Here is a 24466-nt window from a genome sequence, read left to right as displayed (position 1 = left end):
AAAAATGTTGGTACTTGTTTCCTAGCACAGCACCCATCACATACCATACTTAGTGGTGTGCGATGCGATATTCATGTTAAATAAACAGGAGTGCTTGTACAATGAAATATCACATAGCATTGCATGCCAGCAAATGGCCCCGCGAGGGGACGCGGAATACGAGTCCGAAGTGTGTCGAGCGTCGCGGAATACATGTAAAGTAATCAGTGTCCCCTCGTGGGGCTCACTGCACTCACCACACTTCGAGCTCGGTGGCTCGCTGCGCTCACCACACTATCTAAAATCAACTCCACACAGACCGTGGAGAGTGGGGGTATGAAAAGGTTGGAGGACGCGTACCGCCGCCGCTCACCACGCTTCGGGTTGGCGTTGATAGTGGGGGGGTGCATTATCATTGAAAGCACACATCGGGGTGCTTGTACAATTAAAAAAATCGCATCGCATGCGATGAAATTGTATAAGATGTACTACAATCAAAATCGTGGGCGCCGTGCTAGGAAACAAATAACAAAATTTTTTATACTAGATGAACAAAATAATTTTTCTTCTAATCTAAACTTGTGCCCTCGCGTCCTAGGTAAAATAGGGTTTAGCAGAAAATAGGGTGTGTGACAGTTCCTTATATTGGCCCCTTATGTATTTGTACATGTTGAGCATGTCCCCCCTTAAACGTCTCTTCTCTAGTGTAAATAGTCCCAGATTGCTCAATCTCTCACCGTAGCTTAAATTCTCCATCCCCTAATAAGCTTTGTTGCTCTTCTTTGGACTTTTTCCAGTTCTATTAAGTCCTTTTTATAGTGCAGTGTATAGAATGTCTGTACCATGGGCCCTAGAACCTGCATTGTTGAGTACACCGACACTTGTGGCCGGCTTAACAGTCAAATTCAATGTTGAACTTTGGTAATCTTGTCCGGGGGTAGAAACATTGTCTGTACCCCGGAATCTAACAGTGCTCCAAGATGCAGAGACGATTCTTTGAGATTGATCACCCAACCGTGAACCTGTAGAAAAGTGACAGTAGTTTGAAGATGAAGGAGCAACGTTTCTGGGGACGGAGCTAGAATGCAACAAGAAAATAATTCCTAGAGGGCACTAAAATCGGATTGATTTTGGCTTATTTAGCAATCATTTCATTGGTGATGTATAATATAGTGCCCCAAGAAAATATGTTAAAACTTAACTTTTATTCAATATAAATGTAATAACTGCGAAATATCAAAAAAAAATTGAAGTGCATTAAAGTGAAAATAAAATTAAAATAGAGCTGCCCGTTTAATGTGTGTTTTATTGTAGTCCAATGACTGATTACACTGCGTATAAAGATTGTGTGTTTAATTTATCACCTCACTAATATACTCTGGCACTTGTATATCTGAGACTTCTCAGAGTTATTATGTTATTATGCTGCAGTTATCATCTGCAACTGTCTCACTTAAATGTAACAAATTCCTGCCTAGTTTATCAGCAGTGTCCTGTATTGTCTACATGCTTATCATATGTGAGGGGAATATAAAAATGAATTTACAAGATGAAAGGTTATCAAAATGGTATTTATCATGCCATTATCCTATAGGGGAACTGCTTCATGTACACATGCATTCACATACATTATAGGGTCCAATTGGGACTTTGCGCTATAATTGGTGATGTGGATGCCGTTTATGCAGCACTAAGAAGCGATTATTCTTATGCGATTAATGCATTCTGCCAGAAGCAGCGCCGCGTCACACAGCACAATTCAGTTATTGCACCCCGCAGAAGCAGCGCAGCGTCACGCAGCTCAATTCAGTTATCACTGCACCCGAATGAAGCAGCGCCGTGTCACGCAGCACAATTCAGTTAGCATTGCACCCGGCAGAAGCAGCGACGTGTCAGTTACTTTATCCTATAGGGGAATTGCTTCATGTACACATGCATTCACATACATTATAGGGTCCAATTGGGACTTTGCGCTATAATTGGTGATGTGGATGCCATTTATGCAGCACTAAGAAGCGATGATTCTTATGCGATTAATGCATTCTGCCAGAAGCAGCACCGTGTCACAGCACAATTCAGTTATCACTGCACCCGGCAGAAGCAGCGCCGCGTCACGCAGCACAATTCAGTTATCACTGCACCCGGCAGAAGCAGCGCCGCGTCACACAGCACAATTCAGTTATCATTGCACCCGAATGAAGCAGCGCCGCGTCACACAGCACAATTCAGTTATCACTGCACCCGAATGAAGCAGCGCAGCGTCATGCAGCACAATTCAGTTATCATTGCACCCGGCAGAAGCAGTGCCGCGTCATGCAGCACAATTCAGTTATCACTGCACCCGAATGAAGCAGCGCCGCGTCACACAGCACAATTCAGTTATCATTTCACCCGGCAGAAGCAGCGACGTGTCACGCAGCACAATTCAGTTATCATTTCACCCGGCAGAAGCAGCGACGTGTCACGCAGCACAATTCAGTTATCATTGCACCCGGCAGAAGCAGCGCCGCGTCAGTTACTTTATTCAAGCTTAATGCGATCACACTTTTTATTAACGGACAGCCTTTAATGGGTCGGGCTGGTCACATGAATCATGTGTACCGAGTCCCCCCCGTGCCGTCCTGACGTAGGATTCGCATATAGCTTACTCATATTTCACAGTTCTTAAATTTATATTGAATAAAAGTTACGTTTTAACATCTTTTTTTGGGACACTATTATACATCAATGAATGCTAAATAAGCCAAAATCAGTCAGCTTTGAGTGCCCCTAGTAGGTCTAGCACCCATGCGTCTGTGGTGGATTGGCAACAAACATTTTCAAATTGACATAGACGGCCTCCTACCCCGAGAGCTCCAAAGGTGAGGCCCGCAGCTTCATGCTGAGGAGTAGACGGCCTCCTACCCCGAGAGCTCCCAAGGTGAGGCCCGCAGCTTCATGCTGAGGAGTAGACGGCCTCCTACCCCGAGAGCTCCCAAGGTGAGGCCCGCAGCTTCATGCTGAGGAGTAGACGGCCTCCTACCCCGAGAGCCCCCAAGGTGAGGCCCGCAGCTTCATGCTGAGGAGTAGACGGCCTCCTACCCCGAGAGCCCCAAGGTGAGGCCCGCAGCTTCATGCTGAGGAGTAGATGGCCTCCTACCCCGAGAGTCCCCAAGGTGAGGCCCGCAGCTTCAGGCTGAGTAGTAGATGGCCTCCTACCCCGAGAGTCCCCAAGGTGAGGCCCGCAGCTTCAGGCTGAGGAGTAGATGGCCTCCTACCCCGAGAGCCCCCAAGGTGAGGCCCGCAGCTTCAGGCTGAGGAGTAGATGGCCTCCTACCCCGAGAGCCCCCAAGGTGAGGCCCGCAGCTTCATGCTGAGGAGTAGACGGTCTCCTACCCCGAGAGCCCCCAAGGTAAGGCCCGCAGCTTCATGCTGAGGAGTAGACGGCCTCCTACCCCAAGGTGAGGCCCGCAGCTTCAGGCTGAGGAGTAGATGGCCTCCTACACAGAGAGCCCCCAAGGTGAGGCCCGCAGCTTCAGGCTGAGGAGTAGACGGCCTCCTACCCTGAGAGCCCCCAAGGTGAGGCCCGCAGCGTCAGGCTAAAGCTTTATCTGCAGACTTCTGCGGCGGATAATGAGCTGCCCAGGATTGTTTTGGTTTGGACTTGGAACCCTTATTAGGCACGTGTTGCCTTGGAAACTACTGTCCCTTGGCTTTTCCCTGCATATGGAAGGACCGAAAGGACTGGTGCACTTTAGGAATGGTAGCAGATGGCAAGAATGCTGACTTAGAGGCCGCTATGGCGGCCACAAATTTAATCCAACTCTGTGGCAAACAGAAGCTCTCCAGCGAAAGGCAAGTCTTCTAGTGCTTTCTTGGAATTGGTTTTATCCTCTTTCAAAGAGCGTAACCAGAGTGTTTGTTGTGCTACAATTGATGTAGCAGATGCCTTAGAGGCTAGTTGTGTAACATCCGCAGCCGCCTCACTGAGGTAGGCCGCAGCATGTTTAATGTCCATGACCTAAGACATCTGTTCCCCAGAAGCATGAATATCTTCTAAAGCTTTGGCCCAAGCGTCAATAGCCAGGGCAACCCAACCTATACCTAACGCTGGCCTAGTAACTGCCGCTGAGAGGGAAAAAATGGTCTTAAGATTAGTTTCTAGCTTCCTGTCCTTAGCGTCTTTTATAGAAGAAGCAGACTGAATTGGCAATGTGGACGCACGGACTAGGCGGGCGACATGAGCATCAACGGAAGGCGGCACTTCCGAGGCTAGTTTTTTAGGAACTATAAACCTCCTGCTAGGAGTTTTACATGCTTCTTGGCGTAACTCCGTAAAATCCTCAGATGGTGGGAATTCAGTCGTAACAGACTCTTTACGCTTAAACAAAGGCGTCTTAGGAGCTGTCGGCATGTCATGAATGTTTATATGTTACGAACCGCCTGCACTAAGGCTGGGACGAATGAGCCCCCCTGTGAACCCTCGTCGGCCTCCTCTTCAGCAGAAGAGGCATCAGACTCTTAAAGTTGTACAATAGGGGCCCTCTTTTTTCACTCTGGGTACAGACGCCCGCCCCTCAGATTGAGCTGCACACAAGGTTTGAGACGTATCCTGCTGGAGCATAGGTGGTGCATGCACATGGGAAGGAATTCGCAGAACAGGTTGTGGAGGTGGAGCCACTAAGCGGTCAGCAATACGGACCAGTACTTCCGCAAAGGAAGCCGCCCACTGCGGTTCCTGCATAGTAGTGACTGGGACAGGCAATGACTGGATAGGGGGCACATAGCAGTTAAGGCATAGGCCATCCTGTAGAAGGTCCTGTGCTGAGCAGGATTTACAGGTGCTAAGCACAGGGACTTCAGGTGCCTTAGCGTTTCTGGACATCTCCCCAGAGAGCTAAAAATCCCAAACTGCACTGTGACAACCTTCACAGACAATATGTACTGCGAGGTGATAACCCTACAGCACTGTTAGGCCTGGTAGGTATAGAGGTTACAGATATAAGACAGAATACAGTCACATACAATGCAGTAATATACAGACACACACTGCCAACTACTCAGACCACAGAGGCTGGTAGGATGTGTGCTCCAGGGAGAGGAGTACAGGAGACCGGACCCAGAACTGCTGCATTATTGCCATCGATGACAATGGTAACTATGGCCATTCCTAGTTCAGGTTGACTTATGTGGGAGGAGGGGTCAGAGATAAGCAGCCCAGGGCGGTAAACCTAACTGGAGTCACGCCCTGGGCTGGGGGGGAACCTACCTCCCCCTGTGCTGAATTTAACCCCCGGGATGCTGGCCTTTTATTCAAATGTGCACAATAGGGGCATTTAATTACAGCCCCCCTGCCAGCTATTAACACCCAGTGGTTTAGTGGAGCACGCCGGGCGACCCCGGTGCTGCACCTCAGCTTCCTCGGCTGGTCTCCACAGCCCGAGGACAAGACTACAAAGCGCGGCTTCCTGCGAACGGGAAGCCGCCTTACCTACATCCCCGGCTGTAGTCTGAGCGGTCCAGCGGTGTCCCTGCTAGTGTAGTCCTCCGCTGGCGCCTGCCGGAAGCACCAGTGCAAGCACTGGTGTTAAGGCACCGGCGGGGGAAGTAGGAGCGCCGCATATAACTGCTGCGCCTGCCGCACTCAAAAAGTTTTTTAAAAATTAAATAAAATAAAAAGTTTATTTACAGCAGCCCTGTAAGATGGTGTCCGGCTCCGGCCGCACCAGCGCCAAAACTGGGTGTCTGAGTTCAGGGGGCAGGGTGTGTGGAGGGGGGACCGGAGCATCCCGAGACTAAAGTTTAACTGTTGGTGCTCCGGACACATCCCCAATGTGACTCCTGTGGAGCACTGTGGACCCTGAAGAGGAAATTCCTGGCTGATCATTTTGTGGTGCGATAGTGGCCAGTAGGTGGCAGCATGTGCTTTGCCACCTGTGTACTACTGAAAGACACGACCGCCAGAGGGGGACATAACAGACCATCCAAACCGTGAGTTGCCGGTCACCACCCATCATACTCCAGAGCTGGGACTATAAAAAGGATTAACATGGTACAGAGATGATCGAACGCTTCCATTACCTGGGCAAACCCTACATAGAACAGTTGGTCGTTGGAGAGATTCAGAGACGGCAGCAACTTTTCCTCCCCATTCTCCTTCACCCAGTTCCGGTACGCCTGGAAGAGAGGAAGCCATCATATCAGAAGAGATCCCATCACCCAAACACCCCCACCACCTTACACCCCATCTCCGGGCGGCAGAATTCCCGGGGACTATCCCAACATTTTCCAGCCTGAAATGTATATAGCGGACACTGCCACATCTGCGGCAGCTGAACCCCAGGCATGAAGGGGGAAGGATTGCCACTGTAGTCACATGGTACGCACCCCAGAAATGATGGCGGGTAGGTGGACTCACCCGGTACGCAGCTTTCAGGCCTCCATTGTCGGCAATGTTCTCCCCCAACGTGTGTTTGCCATTCACGGCCTCACCGTTCACCTGGTAGCTGCTGTACTGCTGCGTGATACATTCCGTCTGCTTCTTGAAGGCCTCGATGGAAGAGTTCTTCCACCAGGAGCGGAGGTTCCCGTCCTTGTCATACTCCCGGCCTAGGCAGATAAAGGCAGGAACATTAATCCGGATGGGAGGAATCTACCGGGCCTAGCAGCGCATGTTCTCATACAATCCTCAGCAATAATTAGTGCATCTATGGCAGGAATGTCCAAACTATGGACTTCCAGCTGTTAGGGAATGCTAACACTATGGCAAAGCATGCTGGGATGTGTAGTCTCACAACAGCTGGGACAGTTTGGACATGCCTGATCTATGGCTTCAGCAAGATCTGGAAAACATGCACTGCTAGGATTCTCTAGTGATCGGGATTGATAAAAGCTGTAGGAGAACATACCTTGGTCATCAAATGCGTGGGTCAGCTCATGTCCCATTACAACTCCGATGCCACCATAGTTCAGGGCCCTGTGGTGAGAGATATCGGTAAGTCACAATGCTGCGGCCAGAGCAGAGCACATGAGTGCCACCTACTGGTGACTCTAAGAAGTTGCATTGGGAGACCAGGCCCATAGGACGTGGTGGGCCGTTACACATTTACAGGAAGGGACTGCTAACCTTTTATGACCATCACAGCGTAGCAGACCGGCGCTCCCGGCCCAGCTTAGGTCTATACATCAAAGCCCCATAACCCATTGACCAGGACACCTGCATATGCACAGCTTACGTGGGGAGGGCGCTGGTGTAGAACGGAGCCTGCAGGATTCCGGCTGGGAACACAATCTCATTCTTGGTGGGAGAATAATAGGCGTTCACTGTAGGGGGCGTCATACTCCACCTGTGCAGGAAAGGGAAAGCATGAAACATGGCGGTACAACCCTCTGTCCACGCCTATACACAGTGACCACAGGTAGGACACATGGCGGTACAGCCCTCTGCCCATTCCTCCTCTATACAGTGACCACAGGTATGACACATGGCGGTACAGCCCTCTGCCCATTCCTTTATACAGTGATCACAGGTAGGACACATGGTGGTACAACCCTCTGCCCATTCCTCTATACAGTGACCACAGGTATGACACATGGCGGTACAACCCTCTGTCCACGCCTATACACAGTGATCACAGGTATGACACATGGCGGTACAGCCCTCTGCCCATTCCTCCTATACAGTGATCACAGGTAGGACACATGGTGGTACAACCCTCTGCCCATTCCTCTATACAGTGACCACAGGTATGACACATGGCGGTACAACCCTCTGTCCACGCCTATACACAGTGATCACAGGTATGACACATGGCGGTACAGCCCTCTGCCCATTCCTCCTCTATACAGTGATCACAGGTATGACACATGGCGGTACAGCCCTCTGTCCTCGCCTATACACAGTGATCACAGGTATGACACATGGCGGTACAGCCCTCTGCCCATTCCTCCTCTATACAGTGATCACAGGTAGGACACATGGCGGTACAGCCATCTGCCCATTCCTCCTCTATACAGTGATCACAGGTATGACACATTGCGGTACAGCCCTCTGCCCCTTCATCTATACAGTGACCACAGGTATGACATGGCGGTACAGCCCTCTGCCCATTCCTCCTATACAGTGATCACAGGTAGGACACATGGCTGTACAGCCCTCTGCCCATTCCTCCTCTATACAGTGATCACAGGTAGGACACATGGCGGTACAGCCCTCTGCCCATTCCTCTATACAGTGACCACAGGTAGGACACATGGCGGTACAGCCCTCTGCCCATTCCTCCTATACAGTGATCACAGGTAGGACACATGGCAGTACAGCCCTCTGCCCATTCCTCCTATACAGTGATCACAGGTATGACACATGGTGGTACAGCCCTCTGCCCATTCCTCTATACAGTGACCACAGGTAGGACACATGGCGGTACAGCCCTCTGCCCATTCCTCTATACAGTGATCACAGGTATGACACATGGTGGTACAGCCCTCTGCCCATTCCTCTATACAGTGACCACAGGTAGGACACATGGCGGTACAGCCCTCTGCCCATTACTCCTCTATACAGTGATCACAGGTATGACACATGGCGGTACAGCCCTCTGCCCATTCCTCCTATACAGTGATCACAGGTATGACACATGGTGGTACAGCCCTCTGCCCATTCCTCTATACAGTGACCACAGGTAGGACACATGGCGGTACAGCCCTCTGCCCATTCCTCCTCTATACAGTGATCACAGGTATGACACATGGCGGTACAGCCCTCTGCCCCTTCCTCCATACAGTGATCACAAGTCGACAGATTGGGTCGACAGGGTTAAAAGTCCGACACCAGCATTAGGGACGCATGGGGTATTTCATGCCCTAACAACCACCAGGGCATGTAGGCAGAATATAATAGTGCGCTGAGTGCAGCCTGGCGCCGTGCCCCAAGCACGTCCATGTTGCCATTCGGGACAAAAACAAATTGTGAAAAATCCATGTCGACCATTTGACGGTCCACCTTTCCAAAGTCGGTAGTCGACCCAACGTATGTCTACCTTCACTTGATGGACCCAATGACCCATACTCCTGATCACAGCCTACTTATTTATTATTAGCAGTTTGTTATATAGAGCCGCAACTTCCATCCCACTTTACAATTGAAAACCGATAAAACAAAAGGGAGGTCGGAGGATCCTGCTCGCAAGCTTCCAATGTACAGGGAAATAGGCCTGTGATACATAAGGATAGGCGCCATCTATTGCAGTTGCCCACTGGATTGCAAGGGTTCTAGGCGTCTGCTTAAAATCACATCCCGGCAATGATGAACCAGGGTCAGAAGGAAGATGTGGAGGATGGGTGTGGTCTGTACAGCGGGGATGTGATTGGATGGGAAAGGTTAAGAAGGTCATGTGGGTGGTCCCTGATTGGCTGCCTGAAGAGGGGACAGGGAACGCTGGAAGGTTTGGCCACTAGAGGAAGGTCATGGGCGGGGACTGATTCACACTCATCACCTGTAATATAAGTGTCTGCAGCACGGGAAGGCCTTCCCTGGTGTATGCATGTACTATAACCACACATGGTATCACACCACTGATGCTACAGACAGATTCTCCATCTGTGTGAGATTACACATCCATGTGTAAGACGTGGCCAGAATACACAGCATCTGTGTACCCGCACAGCCACCGCTGTATAAAAGCATGCCTCCAAAACTGCCACTGTTGTAATACTGCTAATGCACACATGGGGGAGCCAGAGCAGCACTACCTCCATACAAGTACTTTGTGTAGTTCCTCCTCCACTATATCTCCCCAGGGTCGTAAACACTGGACTGCAGTGTATTCTATCCTGGGCTCACAGGTAGATCTCTACCACAAGTACATAGACTGCAGGGCTCTTACTGGTCCTTGTTGGGAGCCTTCCGCAGCTGGTCTGAGGTCACTCTTGCAGAGAAGTTGTAGAACATTATAACGTTCTCAAAGTAGAGATCCGGTATCACATCATACTGAAAGGAATAGCAGCAACAAAGGGGTTAATAGGCCATCACTGAATAACCCCGCCCATGCAGAACATTCTACAAAAGGCCAACAGTGCACCCCGCCCATACAAACATTATGTAGACTAGCACTACATAGCCCCACCCATGCAGAACATTCTACAAAAGGCCAACAGTGCACAACCCCCAGCCCATGCAAAATATTATGTAGTAGACTAGCACTACATAGCCCCACCCATGCAGAACATTCTATAGAAGGCCAACAGTGTACACCTGCACCCATGCAAAACATTATGTAGGAGACTAGCACTACATAGCCCGCGCAAAACATTCTATAGAAGGCCAACAGTGCACAACCTCACCCATACAAACAGTATGTAGGAGACTAGCACTACATAGCCCCACCCATGCAGAACATTCTATAGGATACTAACACTACATAACCCCCAGCCTAGCTTACCAGCACTAAAACTCACCCCAGACACTTCCCAATACTTACATCATTAAATACTTTGTCCAGCTCTTTGGGTTCCATGATAAAGTTGGGGTATCCTATCATATCATAGATGGCTTCAGCCTGGGAATAAGACATTAACACAAATTAGGGGGTGATGGCATTACCCAGGGGTCCTACAAGAGGGTCCCTCTGTATGACATGTACTGGTGATGGAATTACCCAGGGGTCCACCAGGGGACCACCAATGTTCTAGGCATGCCTATGACATCAACCTAACATGTCCGGCCCAGCAGCCACCTCTCGGCAAGGCGTACCTTCTCCATGGCAGCTTTGCGAGTGTCCTCATCCATCCACTTGATATTCTGCAGACTCTCCTCGAAGGCCTTCTTTATTCCTTTGATCATCTGCACCGCCTGCGAGCACAACCGTCCCATATTACAGCTTCATAAATACAACTACACCGAAAGTAAAGCATGAAGCCTCCCTCCGCCACTCCCATATCACCCAGAAGCCAACACTACTGTAGCACAGATCTGCGGACACTGTTTCATGACGTCAGACCCATTAATGGGACAGCACCAATGATCCACGTCCTTACAGGAGCTGCTAACCTGCACCGCTAGCGCCCCCACCTGACGGTTCTCCTGGACTCTAGGGCCCTCTAAACTGTGCTTGGACCCAAAGACCCTGTAAAATTCCCACGGAGAGGGAAAATCACCAGATTATGGACCAAGGATCAATTTGGGAAGGGGAAAATGAAGATCAGCTAATGCTGGACATTATCCACCACTGGCCTCGTATACGGATAGATTTATTATGTTGCCAGTCAGCGCTGGGATTTCATTGGCTGCTGTGTCCTGGGATCTCCCCTCAGCTACACCGATACAGGAATAGGTAACTGCTCAGGATAAGGCTTCGGAGCGCCAGTTCTTCCGCTAAATCCTAATGGTGATTGTGTTGCTTTGAAGAGTCAGCTAATTTGGGGAGGGGGCTCTGCATCTATTGTGACAAGTATAAGATGTCTGTTTGGGTGGACGAGGATGAAGCGGAAATCCCTTTGGATGCTTTGTACACCAACAATATTCTGCGCACACAGCCCAGACCGCCGTCTCCCTTCCCAGCGGTCCCATATATCCTTCCCGCTATATAAACACACCATTACCATACAAGCTGTAAGCATCTTACCCGGGTCTTGCTGCTCTCGGCAAAGCTGGCCTTGACAAACAGAGCACCGAGGGCAAAGCCCAGATTGTTATCCGTGTCGGCAATGCAGAACTTCCAGCGTGGGGTGCAGCTCTGGGGAAAGAGGTCATCGCTGAGCACCACAGTAGCAAAGGGAAACAGGTTATTAGGCTGCAGAGCTATAGCATGGTATGGATGCAGTGTAGTACCTGGGGGTGGCCGCCAGGTGTCACTGTTACACATCATACAGGTGGAGACCTTTAAATAAACTGCTGATGAATCCGGAACACCTGGATCTCCCCCACTACCCATGCAGGCAATATACGACCCCCCTTCTCCATAGTACTGTCTATTTAAGCTGCCCTCCTTCCTCTCTGCCCCAGAGGCTAGCAGGGGTGGGGCATTTCTGGCTCCACCTCCTCAGGCACCCTCCCTCATGACTGACCCCCTGGGATCCCAGCATTGTTCTGTAAGGTGCCTTTGCCCTACACGACCTGGTAAGGGGACGAGCACAGCCCCAGACGTCATACACAGAACAGGACCCACCAGGCAAGGCCCGATCCCTAGCCTCCGATAAACCACGATGTTCTCCAGGACACCCCGATCTCACCTTCTTTGTCCCATACAGAACCTCGACCAGCTTTTCCTCCGCGTCCTGGAACCTGCGGTCTAGGAGAGAGCAAGTCTTGTGCACCAGGTTCCAGATCATGTAATTATTCAGGATCCTGCAAGTGATTAGAACATAACATTGCACCGAACACAGAACAAAGCCACACAAGAGAAGACTATTCCAGCCGGCCCCACCCACGGTATCCCCATACAGAAGCTCCAGACAATGATTCCTCATGCAGAGAACTGATCATCCTCACACCCGGAATCTATCAGTGCGGTTCCTCTTCCCTGCCTGGGGTGTCGCTCCGCTGTGGTGCAATCAGCCCAGTGTGGTCTGTATTTCAGCAACGATACGCAGACCAGGCCTGTGCCAGAAGCACCACAGCAGAGAGTGACACCCCAGGCAGGGAAGGGGAACTGCACTCATGCAGCAGGATTTCTCACCAGACCTGCACCCAATAAGAAACCATCCAACATTGGCATCTGTACAGGATATCTCTAGCCACAGTCAGACCCCCGCGTCTACCTCTTGTCCGTGCTGTTGATGAGATCGGCCACATCAGTGAGATACTTCTTTGCATACACCACCACTGGTTCAGTCTCATTGATCTCCACGGGATGGAAGACTGCTCTGAGGAAGGGCATCCAGTCCACCGCAGGCATCAGGTCCTGCACAGACAAAGCAGATTGCATTTCTAGCTTGCTCCAAAACAGACAGACATACAATTGCATCTCTCCTGGTATCAGTGGTGGAGATCTTCATGGTTATTCCACAAAAGTCTTGTTAATATGCTCCCAATGGCTATAGCGTATGAGCAGGTAGAACATTGTGCTCTGCAATCCTACAGTAATAGTCTTCTCAAATACCAAACCTCAGCGGTTACCTTCAGCTCCCCAGCCGTGATCTTGTGGTAGATAACCTCCTCGTCCCGGCGCTCCTCTTGGGGTATGGTGATATTGGCCAGGGCAGTTTCAAAATCCAGAATTTCCTGCATCTGTTCCTTGGTGTGGTTCTCCTCTCCGCCCAGTAGCATTCCCAGCTGGACCATGAAGTTGAAGTATCCATTGAGGACCTGTGAGAAGGAGAGGGTGGGTGGTGGTAGTAGTGGGGATTTAGGGACAGAAGTTGTCCCAGTAAGACATGGTCAATAAAGAAATGGGCATAGGGGCATGCACTTACCTTCTCATTGGCTGTTTTGTTCAGGTAATACTGTCTTGATGGCAAACCCAGTCCAGACTGGTCTATCTGGGTGAGAAGAGACATGTGGGGGATGAGGCTCCTGGTATCTCCATTGACTGCTGTCTCGGGTGTCCACCACCTCACCCAGCGTCCTCATTAAGACAGACTTCTGTTCCTTACCTGGATCACATTGCTGTTCGAGTTCTTGGAGTCCGCACTGACAAACACGGTGAAGAATGGAGAGACCCTGTAGTAAGCGGTGACCGCCTGTAGGGTGTCCTGGAAGTTCTCTTTATCCCAATGACCAAGAACACTCCAGCCACCGAGCTGAAACAGAGGGATCAAGGATCATGGTATTGCCAGATCATAGCGAGTGGTGTCCCAACCTACCAGCCGACCTGCAGAGAGACCGTCCCCACCTGTTCTATGAGGTCCTTCAGAGGTTTGGAACCGAGCTCCTCGATCTTGGTCTCGTTTAGGCAGGCCTGGTAGTAGCGCTGCACCTTGTGCTCGGCTGCGCTGCTGAAGTTCATGGTGGTGTTCTCTACATTAGGAGGAAAAACAAAGCGTGTAAGGAAGTTAGAAGAGATGTAACGGGGTTGCAGGTTGCTCATGGGGTGGATGACGGCTGTGTTTGTGTCAGAGTATGTGCAGGTTACCTCCAAGCTTAGATTGGCTCTGGGCAGAAGGAATGGGTCAATCAGGAACCCCCCTGGTCACTGTAGGACAGCAGTACACCTGGGGCTGTTGCTGGACACATCCCACAACAAAGACCAGCTTAGCAGCTCCTATGGGCTGAGGTCGGGATCCTGCTGCTTATCTGCACTGTTGACAGAAGGCTGGGAGGGACCTTGTCCCAGTATGAAGGTCACAGCCGGCACACTGCGGCCGCCAGCAGCTGGACGGCAACACAGAGCCCAGCCTCCCACTAGTGGGAATACAAGGGGCCGTGGCCTGATGGAGGCGTGGTCACACGTGGCCTGATGGAGGTGTGGTCACACGTGGCCATCCCCCGCAGTAACGGAGTCTCACAAGAACAGAGTCCTCTTTCTGCTTCCACACCGCGGTCGGGACGAAGAGCATAGCCTGCCCCCATTCCTCCTTCCAAACAGGCTGCCACGGGGGCGTAGGGGAGCCCGTAAGCAGGGCCTAAATTCCAAACATGTGCAGCTACCATGCTGAGACTTGTAGTTCCACACAAAGCACAAATGCAGGCGCACACCCTAGGCAATACACATTGTTTATCACAAACTCTGCAAGTTACAAAGAGGGGCTTGGCAGCATTTATTAACACATCTTACACACGTTTCCCTCATCAGTGCGGTGCCTTGTATATATTATATATACACACAATAGATGTATATTATTGGGATGTGTTTTGCGATCCTGTATTACTGGACACGGTCACTTTATCTGGTACAATAGGAAGGATTAGATTACAGGCTGGACTGGTCTGTACATCGCGCCGGTCATCGCCAGCCCCTGCTGATCACACTACATATCAGGACGTCACCTGTGTCACAGCAGTTACAGGGTTAACCAGCCGGACTCCTATTCATTTGTCACTTTGGAACTGCTGACAATAGGCCATCAGACTGTTCCTGCACGCTGGGTAAACATGGAAACTGTTTGGCAGACACAACTAGCCGACGTCGGCAGAAACCAGCGAGTCACAAGTAATGTCTGACAGATGTTCACGCCATCCACTAGTATCCCGCGTCTTCGCCAAGTACACAGCACTGTACCAGCTCTTAGCCCAGACCCTAAATCTACATGCCAAGACTCCCCCACCCCAGAGCAGGCATCTGCTACCGCCGCCTTACCCGCGGGGACCATCCACCACAATGACCAGCAGAGGGACTCACCCAGGATGTGCTTCATTACGGCTTGGTTGTGCTCCCACAGTTCATTGAAGGTCCCCCAGCGAGAGTGGCCGTCTGGCACTGGGTTGGCCTTGATCCACCCTCCGCAGGCATAGCTGTAGAAGTCCTGGCAGGGGTCCACGGACGGGTCCAGCGAGTGCAGGATGGTGCTGGTCACCAAGATGCAGGATTCCGACAGGCAAACGCGATTCTCTGCAAGAGAACAGAGGAGAGAATGGAGCCGCATCACACAGTACTACCACCCCCATCATCTCCAGGTCACAGAGTCCCCAACTCTCCGCATCAGCTCAGCCCCAGCCAAGTGCCGCCAGTCATCAGGCAGCAAATCACTAGTAGCCGGGGATACAGCACCTGCACCACCCACACTCTGCCATCACACAGTACTACCACCACCATCATCTCCAGGTCACAGTCACCAACTCTCCGCATCAGCTCAGCCCCAGCCAAGTGCCGCCAGTCATCAGGCAGCAAATCACTAGTAGCCGGGGATACAGCACCTGCAGCACCCACACTCTGCCATCACACAGCGGTCTGTACCGGAGGCAACGTAACCAGCCACCAGCCCCATTACAGGGGGCCGCTGCTAGTAAGATCTAGGGATCACACGAGGTGGGGGCGCCGCTAGTAAGATCTAGGGATCACACGAGGTGGGGGCGCCGCTAGTAAGATCTAGGGATCACACGAGGTGGGGGCGCCGCTAGTAAGATCTAGGGATCACACGAGGTGGGGGCGCTGCTAGTAAGATCTAGGGATCACACGAGGTGGGGGGCGCCGCTGGTAAGAGATCTAGGGATCACACGAGGTGGGGGGCGCCGCTAGTAAGAGATCTAGGGATCACACGAGGTGGGGGCGCCGCTAGTAAGAGATCTAGGGATCACACGAGGTGGGGGCGCCGCTAGTAAGATCTAGGGATCACACGAGGTGGGGGCGCCGCTAGTAAGAGATCTACGGATCACACGAGGTGGGGGCGCCGCTAGTAAGAGATCTAGGGATCACACGAGGTGGGGGTGCCGCTAGTAAGATCTAGGGATCACACGAGGTGGGGGCGCCGCTAGTAAGAGATCTAGGGATCACACGAGGTGGGGGGTGCTGCTAGTAAGATCTAGGGATCACACGAGGTGGGGGGCGCCGCTAGTAAGATCTAGGGATCACACGAGGTGGGGGGCGTCGCTGGTAAGAGATCACACGAGGTGGGGGGCGCCGCTAGTAAGATCTAGGGATCACACGAGGTGGGGGGCGCCGCTAGTAAGAGATCTAGGGATCACACGAGGTGGGGGCGCCGCTAGTAAGAGATCTAGGGATCACACGAGGTGGGGGGCGCCGCTGGTAATAGATCTAGGGATCACACGAGGTGGGGGGCGCCGCTAGTAAGATCTAGGGATCACACAAGGTGGGGGGCGCCGCTGGTAATAGATCTACGGATCACACAAGGTGGGGGCGGAGGCACCTACCATTCAGGTACTGCAGGGACCACCGGTAGTGTTCCCAGGGGGAGGCACCTACCATTCCGGTACTGCAGGGACCACCAGTAGTGTTCCCAGACGGAGGCACCTACCATTCAGGTACTGCAGGGACCACCGGTAGTGTTCCCAGGTGGAGGCACCTACCATTCCAGTACTGTAGGGACCACCGGTAGTGTTCCCAGGGGGAGGCACCTACCATTCCTGTATTGTAGGGACCACCGGTAGTGTTCCCAGACGGAGGCACCTACCATTCCGGTACTACAGGGACCACCAGTAGTGTTCCCAGGTGGAGGCACCTACCATTCCGGTACTGTAGGGCCAAGGCTAGCAGACACGCCAACAGCCCAATGCACAAGACGGCAACCACGACCAGGAGCCTCTTCTCCACGTGCGTCCTCTCCGTCCAGCAGCTGCCCTGCTTCCGGACCCCTCGCAGGTGCACCTGTGGACAAGCAGGTCAGTGTTAGCAAGCAGAGGCGCCGGTAGGAGATCAGCCCCGATACTGGAATGTACCAACACATCCTGCACAATGCCAGGAAACCCCAAACATTCCACAATCTCTGCCGACACATTAACCCCGTCATCACCAGCACACGGAGCACTTCCACACTAGCCCATGGGATTACCTGCAGGAACATAGTCCGAGAGGCTTGTACTACAACAGGGGACCCTGCTCATCCTGGGTGTACAGGCCACGGGCCCGCACCAGAGGGCCATACAGTCTACAGATGCCAGGCTTGCGCTGCTGGGGTTAATAAGGAGAACACAAGGGACCCGCCTGCCCCGCACAGGGTGGAGAACCCACCGTAGCCACATCTAGGGCAGCAGTTTGCGCCTCGTGTCGGCAGACTCTGAACTCGCCGACTTGTATAAGAGGACATTGTTTACCATGGTTGGATAATGGATTAGGACATGCTGGAGAGAAGCCAGACAAAACGTGTGTAGAGCCTGGCTTTGTAACGCTCCGGAAAGGAAAATATCCAGAGTATGAAGCAAATTCCACCATCGCGGCTGGGTCTGCTCAGAGTTCACGGGAACGAGCTGGAACGGATCTAAATCATTGTAGTCTCTGCTCCTAGCTAGGCCAGGCATTGGACAGGAGTTACACCGCAATACATAGTAACAGGCCTGGAGACCCAGGAGCCCTCAGCGACCCCCCCCAAACACGTTACACATTATCCACTATATTCGGGTCACTGTGTGACCATAGTCTATAATGGTGGCACCCCTAGTCCCCCATCAGCTCCCACCGCAGCACCCCTCTCCCACCTCTGCCAGCTCCCACCGCAGCACCCCTCTCCCCTCAGCTCCCACCACAGCACCCCTCATCCCCGCCAGCTCCCACCGCAGCACCCCTCTCCCACCTCCGCCAGCTCCCACCGCAGCACCCCTCTCCCACCTCCGCCAGCTCCCACCGCAGCACCCCTCTCCCACCTCCGCCAGCTCCCACCGCAGCACCCCTCTCCCACCTCCGCCAGCTCCCACCGCAGCACCCCTCTCCCACCTCCGCCAGCTCCCACCGCAGCACCCCTCTCCCACCTCCGCCAGCTCCCACCGCAGCACCCCACTCCCACCTCCGCCAGCTCCCACCGCAGCACCCCACTCCCACCTCCGCCAGCTCCCACCGCAGCACCCCTCTCCCACCGCAGCACCCCTCTCCCACTTCCGCCAGCTCCCACCGCAGCACCCCTCTCCCACCTCCGCCAGCTCCCACCGCAGCACCTCTCCCACCTCCGCCAGCTCCCACCGCAGCACCCCTCTCCCACCTCCGCCAGCTCCCACCGCAGCACCCCTCTCCCACCTCCGCCAGCTCCCACCGCAGCACCCCTCTTCCACCTCCGCCAGCTCCCACCGCAGCACCCCTCTTCCACCTCCGCCAGCTCCCACCGCAGCACCCCTCTCCCACCTCCGCCAGCTCCCACCACAGCACCCCTCTCCCACCTCCGCCAGCTCCCACCGCAGCACCCCTCACCCACCTCCGCCAGCTCCCACCACAGCACCCCTCTCACACCTCCGCCAGCTCCCACCGCAGCACCCCTCTCCCACCTCCGCCAGCTCCCACTGCAGCACCCCTCAGCTCCCACCACAGCACCCCTCATCCCCGCCAGCTCCCACCGTAGCACCCCTCATCCCCGCCAGCTCCCACCGTAGCACCCCTCATCCCCGCCAGCTCCCACCGTAGCACCCCTCATCCCCGCCAGCTCCCACCGTAGCACCCCTCATCCCCGCCAGCTCCCACCGTAGCACCCCTCACCCACCTCCGCCAGCTCCCACCGCAGCACCCCTCTCCCACTTCCGCCAGCTCCCACTGCAGCACCCCTCACCCACCTCCGCCAGCTTCCACTGCAGCACCCCTCTCCCCTCAGCTCCCACCACAGCACCCCCATCCCCGCCAGCTCCCACCGTAGCACCCCTCACAATCAGTTCCCACCGTAGCACCCCTCACCCGCCTCCGCCAGCTCCCACTGCAGCACCCCTCTCCCCTCAGCTCCCACCACAGCACCCCCATCCCCGCCAGCTCCCACCGTAGCACCCCTCGCAATCAGTTCCCACCACAGCACCCCTCACCCGCCTCTGCCAGCATGCAGCACAAATCAGTAGTGAGAAGGCCGGACGCCTGCTAGGGGGGCACGTGGTCACATAGCCAGGTGGACTAGTTACCCAGCCTCATCTATACCATACCGTATCCCTTCCTGTACCTACACGGCGGTGTGTGTATATTCTAGCAGACAAACCTGTATTACACCACCAGGGAAGCCTGTGCCCGGTGAGAACGTTTATTATGTTGGCCCTAGTGCGTCCAATTTGTCTGTTCTTAGGGCCTTATTCTGGTTGACTTAGAGGCAAATTCCTTCTCAAATGGACAAAACCATGTACACTGCAGGTGGGGCAGATGTAACATGTGCAGAGAGAATTAGATTTGGTTGAAGTTTTTCTTCAAAGTGAGATTTATATTGCAGTGTAAAAATAAAGCAATCAGTATTTTCCCTGCACAGAAACAAAATAACTCACCCAAATCTAATTCTCTCTGCACATGTTACATCTGCCCCCCTGCAGTACAACATGGTTTTGTCCATTTGAGAAGGAATTTGCTCTCTAAGAGAGCACCAGAATAAGGCCATTAGTCTTCCCAATACATAACATGCAAACTCCACACATATAGCAGGTCAGTCCCCAGCCCAGCTAGACCAGTCCCTGTGCAGGCCACAATGAGGTGGTACTACACACTTACGGAGGAGGGCAGAGACCAGGACCCCCATCCTGTAGATAAGACTGACACATCCAGCTGCTGGGGAAGAGCCAATGGCCAGACCATCTGTCTGTGGCCAGAATCTGCTAATCTGTACACGGTGCATCCTGTGCCGGCAGATACAATGTGCTGCGAGGGGTTAATACAGGTCTACCTGTGATGCCGGAGCCGGTGGCTCAGGTTACGAGACACACCTGGAATGTTACCCACCTCCACACTGCATGTGATGGACAGGACTGGCCGCTCCCACCCTCTGCCTCCCCTCATGGCCTAATGTACGCAGGTTCCCACAGGACGGGCACCCGAGTAGGGCTGGAGGGGATGAAGCCAGCCATGGCCTGGTCACCCAGTCACGTATACAGGGATTTGGGGCAGCTCAGATGTGCCGAGTGACTGGGGCAGGACAGGGCTATGCCCACAATGCAAGGAGCTTCACAAATACACAGGATTAGCGATTCTATTTACCACTCACACCGGGGATTAATCCTTACACGTCATATGTCTGCATCACAACATTACAGCCCCCGTCCCCTTACTGAGCCGCATGCTATTATATCTCTATACTAGTGCAGGGTACAGCCCCCGTCCCCTTACTGAGCCACATGCTATTATATCTCTATACTAGTGCAGGGTACAGCCCCCGTCCCCTTACTGAGCCGCATGCTATTATATCTCTATACTAGTGCAGGGTACAGCCCCCGTCCCCTTACTGAGCCGCATGCTATTATATCTCTATACTAGTGCAGGGTACAGCCCCCGTCCCCTTACTGAGCCGCATGCTATTATATCTCTATACTAGTGCAGGGTACAGCCCCCGTCCCCTTACTGAGCCGCATGCTATTATATCTCTATACTAGTGCAGGGTACAGCCCCCGTCCCCTTACTGAGCCGCATGCTATTATATCTCTATACTAGTGCAGGGTACAGCCCCCATCCTCTTACTGAGCCACATGCTATTATATCTCTATACTAGTGCAGGGTACAGCCCCCGTCCCCGTACTGAGCCGCATGCTATTATATCTCTGTACTAGTGCAGGGTACAGCCCCCGTCCCCGTACTGAGCCGCATGCTATTATATCTCTATACTAGTGCAGAGTACAGCCCCCGTCCCCTTACTGAGCCGCATGCTATTATATCTCTATACTAGTGCAGGGCACAGCCCCCGTCCCCTTACTGAGCCACATGCTATTATATCTCTATACTAGTGCAGGGTACAGCCCCCGTCCCCTTACTGAGCCACATGCTATTATATCTCTATACTAGTGCAGGGCACAGCCCCCGTCCCCTTACTGAACCGCATGCTATTATATCTCTATACTAGTGCAGAGTACAGCCCCCGTCCCCGTACTGAGCCGCATGCTGTTATATCTCTATACTAGTGCAGGGTACAGCCCCCGTCCCCTTACTGAGCCACATGCTATTATATCTCTATACTAGTGCAGGGCACAGCCCCCGTCCCCGTACTGAGCCGCATGCTATTCTATCTCTATACTAGTGCAGGGTACAGCTCCCGTCCCCTTACTGAGCCGCATGCTATTATATCTCTATACTAGTGCAGGGCACAGCCCCCGTCCCCTTACTGAACCGCATGCTATTCTATCTCTATACTAGTGCAGGGTACAGCTCCCGTCCCCTTACTGAGCCGCATGCTATTATATCTCTATACTAGTGCAGGGCACAGCCCCCGTCCCCTTACTGAGCCGCATGCTATTCTATCTCTATACTAGTGCAGGGTACAGCTCCCGTCCCCTTACTGAGCCGCATGCTATTATATCTCTATACTAGTGCAGGGTACAGCCCCCGTCCCCTTACTGAGCCGCATGCTATTATATCTCTATACTAGTGCAGGGTACAGCCCCCATCCCCTTACTGAGCCGCATGCTATTATATCTCTATACTAGTGCAGGGCACAGCCCCCGTCCCCGTACTGAGCCGCATGCTATTATATCTCTATACTAGTGCAGGGCACAGCCCCCGTCCCCTTACTGAACCGCATGCTATTATATCTCTATACTAGTGCAGGGTACAGCCCCCGTCCCCGTACTGAGCCGCATGCTATTATATCTCTATACTAGTGCAGGGTACAGCCCCCGTCCCCTTACTGAGCCGCATGCTATTATATCTCTATACTAGTGCAGGGTACAGCCCCCGTCCCCGTACTGAGCCGCATGCTATTATATCTCTATACTAGTGCAGGGTACAGCCCCCGTCCCCTTACTGAGCCGCATGCTATTATATCTCTATACTAGTGCAGGGTACAGCCCCCGTCCCCTTACTGAGCCGCATGCTATTATATCTCTATACTAGTGCAGGGTACAGCCCCCGTCCCCTTACTGAGCCGCATGCTATTATATCTCTATACTAGTGCAGGGTACAGCCCCCGTCCCCTTACTGAGCCACATGCTATTATATCTCTATACTAGTGCAGGGTACAGCCCCCGTCCCCTTACTGAGCCACATGCTATTATATCTCTATACTAGTGCAGGGTACAGCCCCCGTCCCCTTACTGAGCCGCATGCTATTATATCTCTATACTAATGCAGGGTACAGCCCCCGTCCCCTTACTGAGCCGCATGCTATTATATCTCTATACTAGTGCAGGGTACAGCCCCCGTCCCCTTACTGAGCCACATGCTATTATATCTCTATACTAGTGCAGGGTACAGCCCCCGTCCCCTTACTGAGCCGCATGCTATTCTATCTCTATACTAGTGCAGGGTACAGCCCCCGTCCCCTTACTGAGCCGCATGCTATTATATCTCTGTACTAGTGCAGGGTACAGCCCCCGTCCCCTTACTGAGCCGCATGCTATTATATCTCTATACTAGTGCAGGGTACAGCCCCCGTCCCCTTACTGAGCCGCATGCTATTATATCTCTATACTAGTGCAGGGTACAGCCCCCGTCCCCTTACTGAGCCACATGCTATTATATCTCTATACTAGTGCAGGGTACAGCCCCCGTCCCCTTACTGAGCCGCATGCTATTATATCTCTATACTAGTGCAGGGTACAGCCCCCGTCCCCTTACTGAGCCACATGCTATTATATCTCTATACTAGTGCAGGGTACAGCCCCCGTCCCCTTACTGAGCCGCATGCTATTATATCTCTATACTAGTGCAGGGTACAGCCCCCGTCCCCTTACTGAGCCGCATGCTATTATATCTCTATACTAGTGCAGGGTACAGCCCCCGTCCCCTTACTGAGCCGCATGCTATTATATCTCTATACTAGTGCAGGGTACAGCCCCCGTCCCCTTACTGAGCCGCATGCTATTATATCTCTATACTAGTGCAGGGTACAGCCCCCGTCCCCTTACTGAGCCGCATGCTATTATATCTCTATACTAGTGCAGGGTACAGCCCCCGTCCCCTTACTGAGCCGCATGCTATTATATCTCTATACTAGTGCAGGGTACAGCCCCCGTCCCCTTACTGAGCCGCATGCTATTATATCTCTATACTAGTGCAGGGTACAGCCCCCGTCCCCTTACTGAGCCGCATGCTATTATATCTCTATACTAGTGCAGGGTACAGCCCCCGTCCCCTTACTGAGCCGCATGCTATTATATCTCTATACTAGTGCAGGGTACAGCCCCCGTCCCCTTACTGAGCCACATGCTATTATATCTCTATACTAGTGCAGGGTACAGCCCCCGTCCCCTTACTGAGCCACATGCTATTATATCTCTATACTAGTGCAGGGTACAGCCCCCGTCCCCTTACTGAGCCGCATGCTATTATATCTCTATACTAGTGCAGGGTACAGCCCCCGTCCCCTTACTGAGCCGCATGCTATTATATCTCTATACTAGTGCAGGGTACAGCCCCCGTCCCCTTACTGAGCCGCATGCTATTATATCTCTATACTAGTGCAGGGTACAGCCCCCGTCCCCTTACTGAGCCACATGCTATTATATATCTATACTAGTGCAGGGTACAGCCCCCGTCCCCTTACTGAGCCACATGCTATTATATCTCTATACTAGTGCAGGGTACAGCCCCCGTCCCCTTACTGAGCCACATGCTATTATATCTCTATACTAGTGCAGGGTACAGCCCCCGTCCCCTTACTGAGCCGCATGCTATTATATCTCTATACTAGTGCAGGGTACAGCTCCCGTCCCCTTACTGAGCCGCATGCTATTATATCTCTATACTAGTGCAGGGTACAGCCCCTGTCCCCTTACTGAGCCACATGCTATTATATCTCTATACTAGTGCAGGGTACAGCCCCTGTCCCCTTACTGAGCCACATGCTATTATATCTCTATACTAGTGCAGGGTACAGCCCCCGTCCCCTTACTGAGCCGCATGCTATTATATCTCTATACTAGTGCAGGGTACAGCCCCCGTCCCCTTACTGAGCCGCATGCTATTATATCTCTATACTAGTGCAGGGTACAGCCCCCGTCCCCTTACTGAGCCACATGCTATTATATCTCTATACTAGTGCAGGGTACAGCCCCCGTCCCCTTACTGAGCCACATGCTATTATATCT

At 52.8% G+C, this 24466-nt stretch overlaps 1 protein-coding gene across 2 annotated transcripts in view; it reads right to left on the bottom strand.

Annotated features, from left to right (window-relative positions):
- ECE1 (endothelin converting enzyme 1) overlaps positions 1-24466 on the bottom strand; it is a 130605-nt gene that overhangs the window by 1271 nt on the left and 104868 nt on the right. For both annotated transcript variants that reach the window (XM_083161799.1, XM_083161800.1), the window contains 16 exons: positions 17015-17156; positions 15234-15443; positions 13788-13912; positions 13549-13695; positions 13369-13434; positions 13073-13261; positions 12715-12857; positions 12187-12301; positions 11580-11690; positions 10709-10807; positions 10437-10514; positions 9843-9946; positions 7194-7304; positions 6867-6934; positions 6377-6567; positions 6040-6135 (listed from right to left, as the gene is read on the bottom strand). In XM_083161799.1, coding sequence (XP_083017925.1) covers positions 6040-6135; positions 6377-6567; positions 6867-6934; positions 7194-7304; positions 9843-9946; positions 10437-10514; positions 10709-10807; positions 11580-11690; positions 12187-12301; positions 12715-12857; positions 13073-13261; positions 13369-13434; positions 13549-13695; positions 13788-13912; positions 15234-15443; positions 17015-17156 — 1995 coding nt within the window. The remainder of the gene's footprint in view (positions 1-6039; positions 6136-6376; positions 6568-6866; positions 6935-7193; positions 7305-9842; positions 9947-10436; positions 10515-10708; positions 10808-11579; positions 11691-12186; positions 12302-12714; positions 12858-13072; positions 13262-13368; positions 13435-13548; positions 13696-13787; positions 13913-15233; positions 15444-17014; positions 17157-24466) is intronic.

The sequence above is a fragment of the Crinia signifera genome, chromosome 19, assembly GCF_055691185.1.
Source record: "Crinia signifera chromosome 19, ASM5569118v1, whole genome shotgun sequence".
NCBI classification, from domain to species: Eukaryota; Metazoa; Chordata; class Amphibia; order Anura; family Myobatrachidae; genus Crinia; species Crinia signifera.
This window is presented reverse-complemented; position numbering and strand designations above follow the sequence as displayed.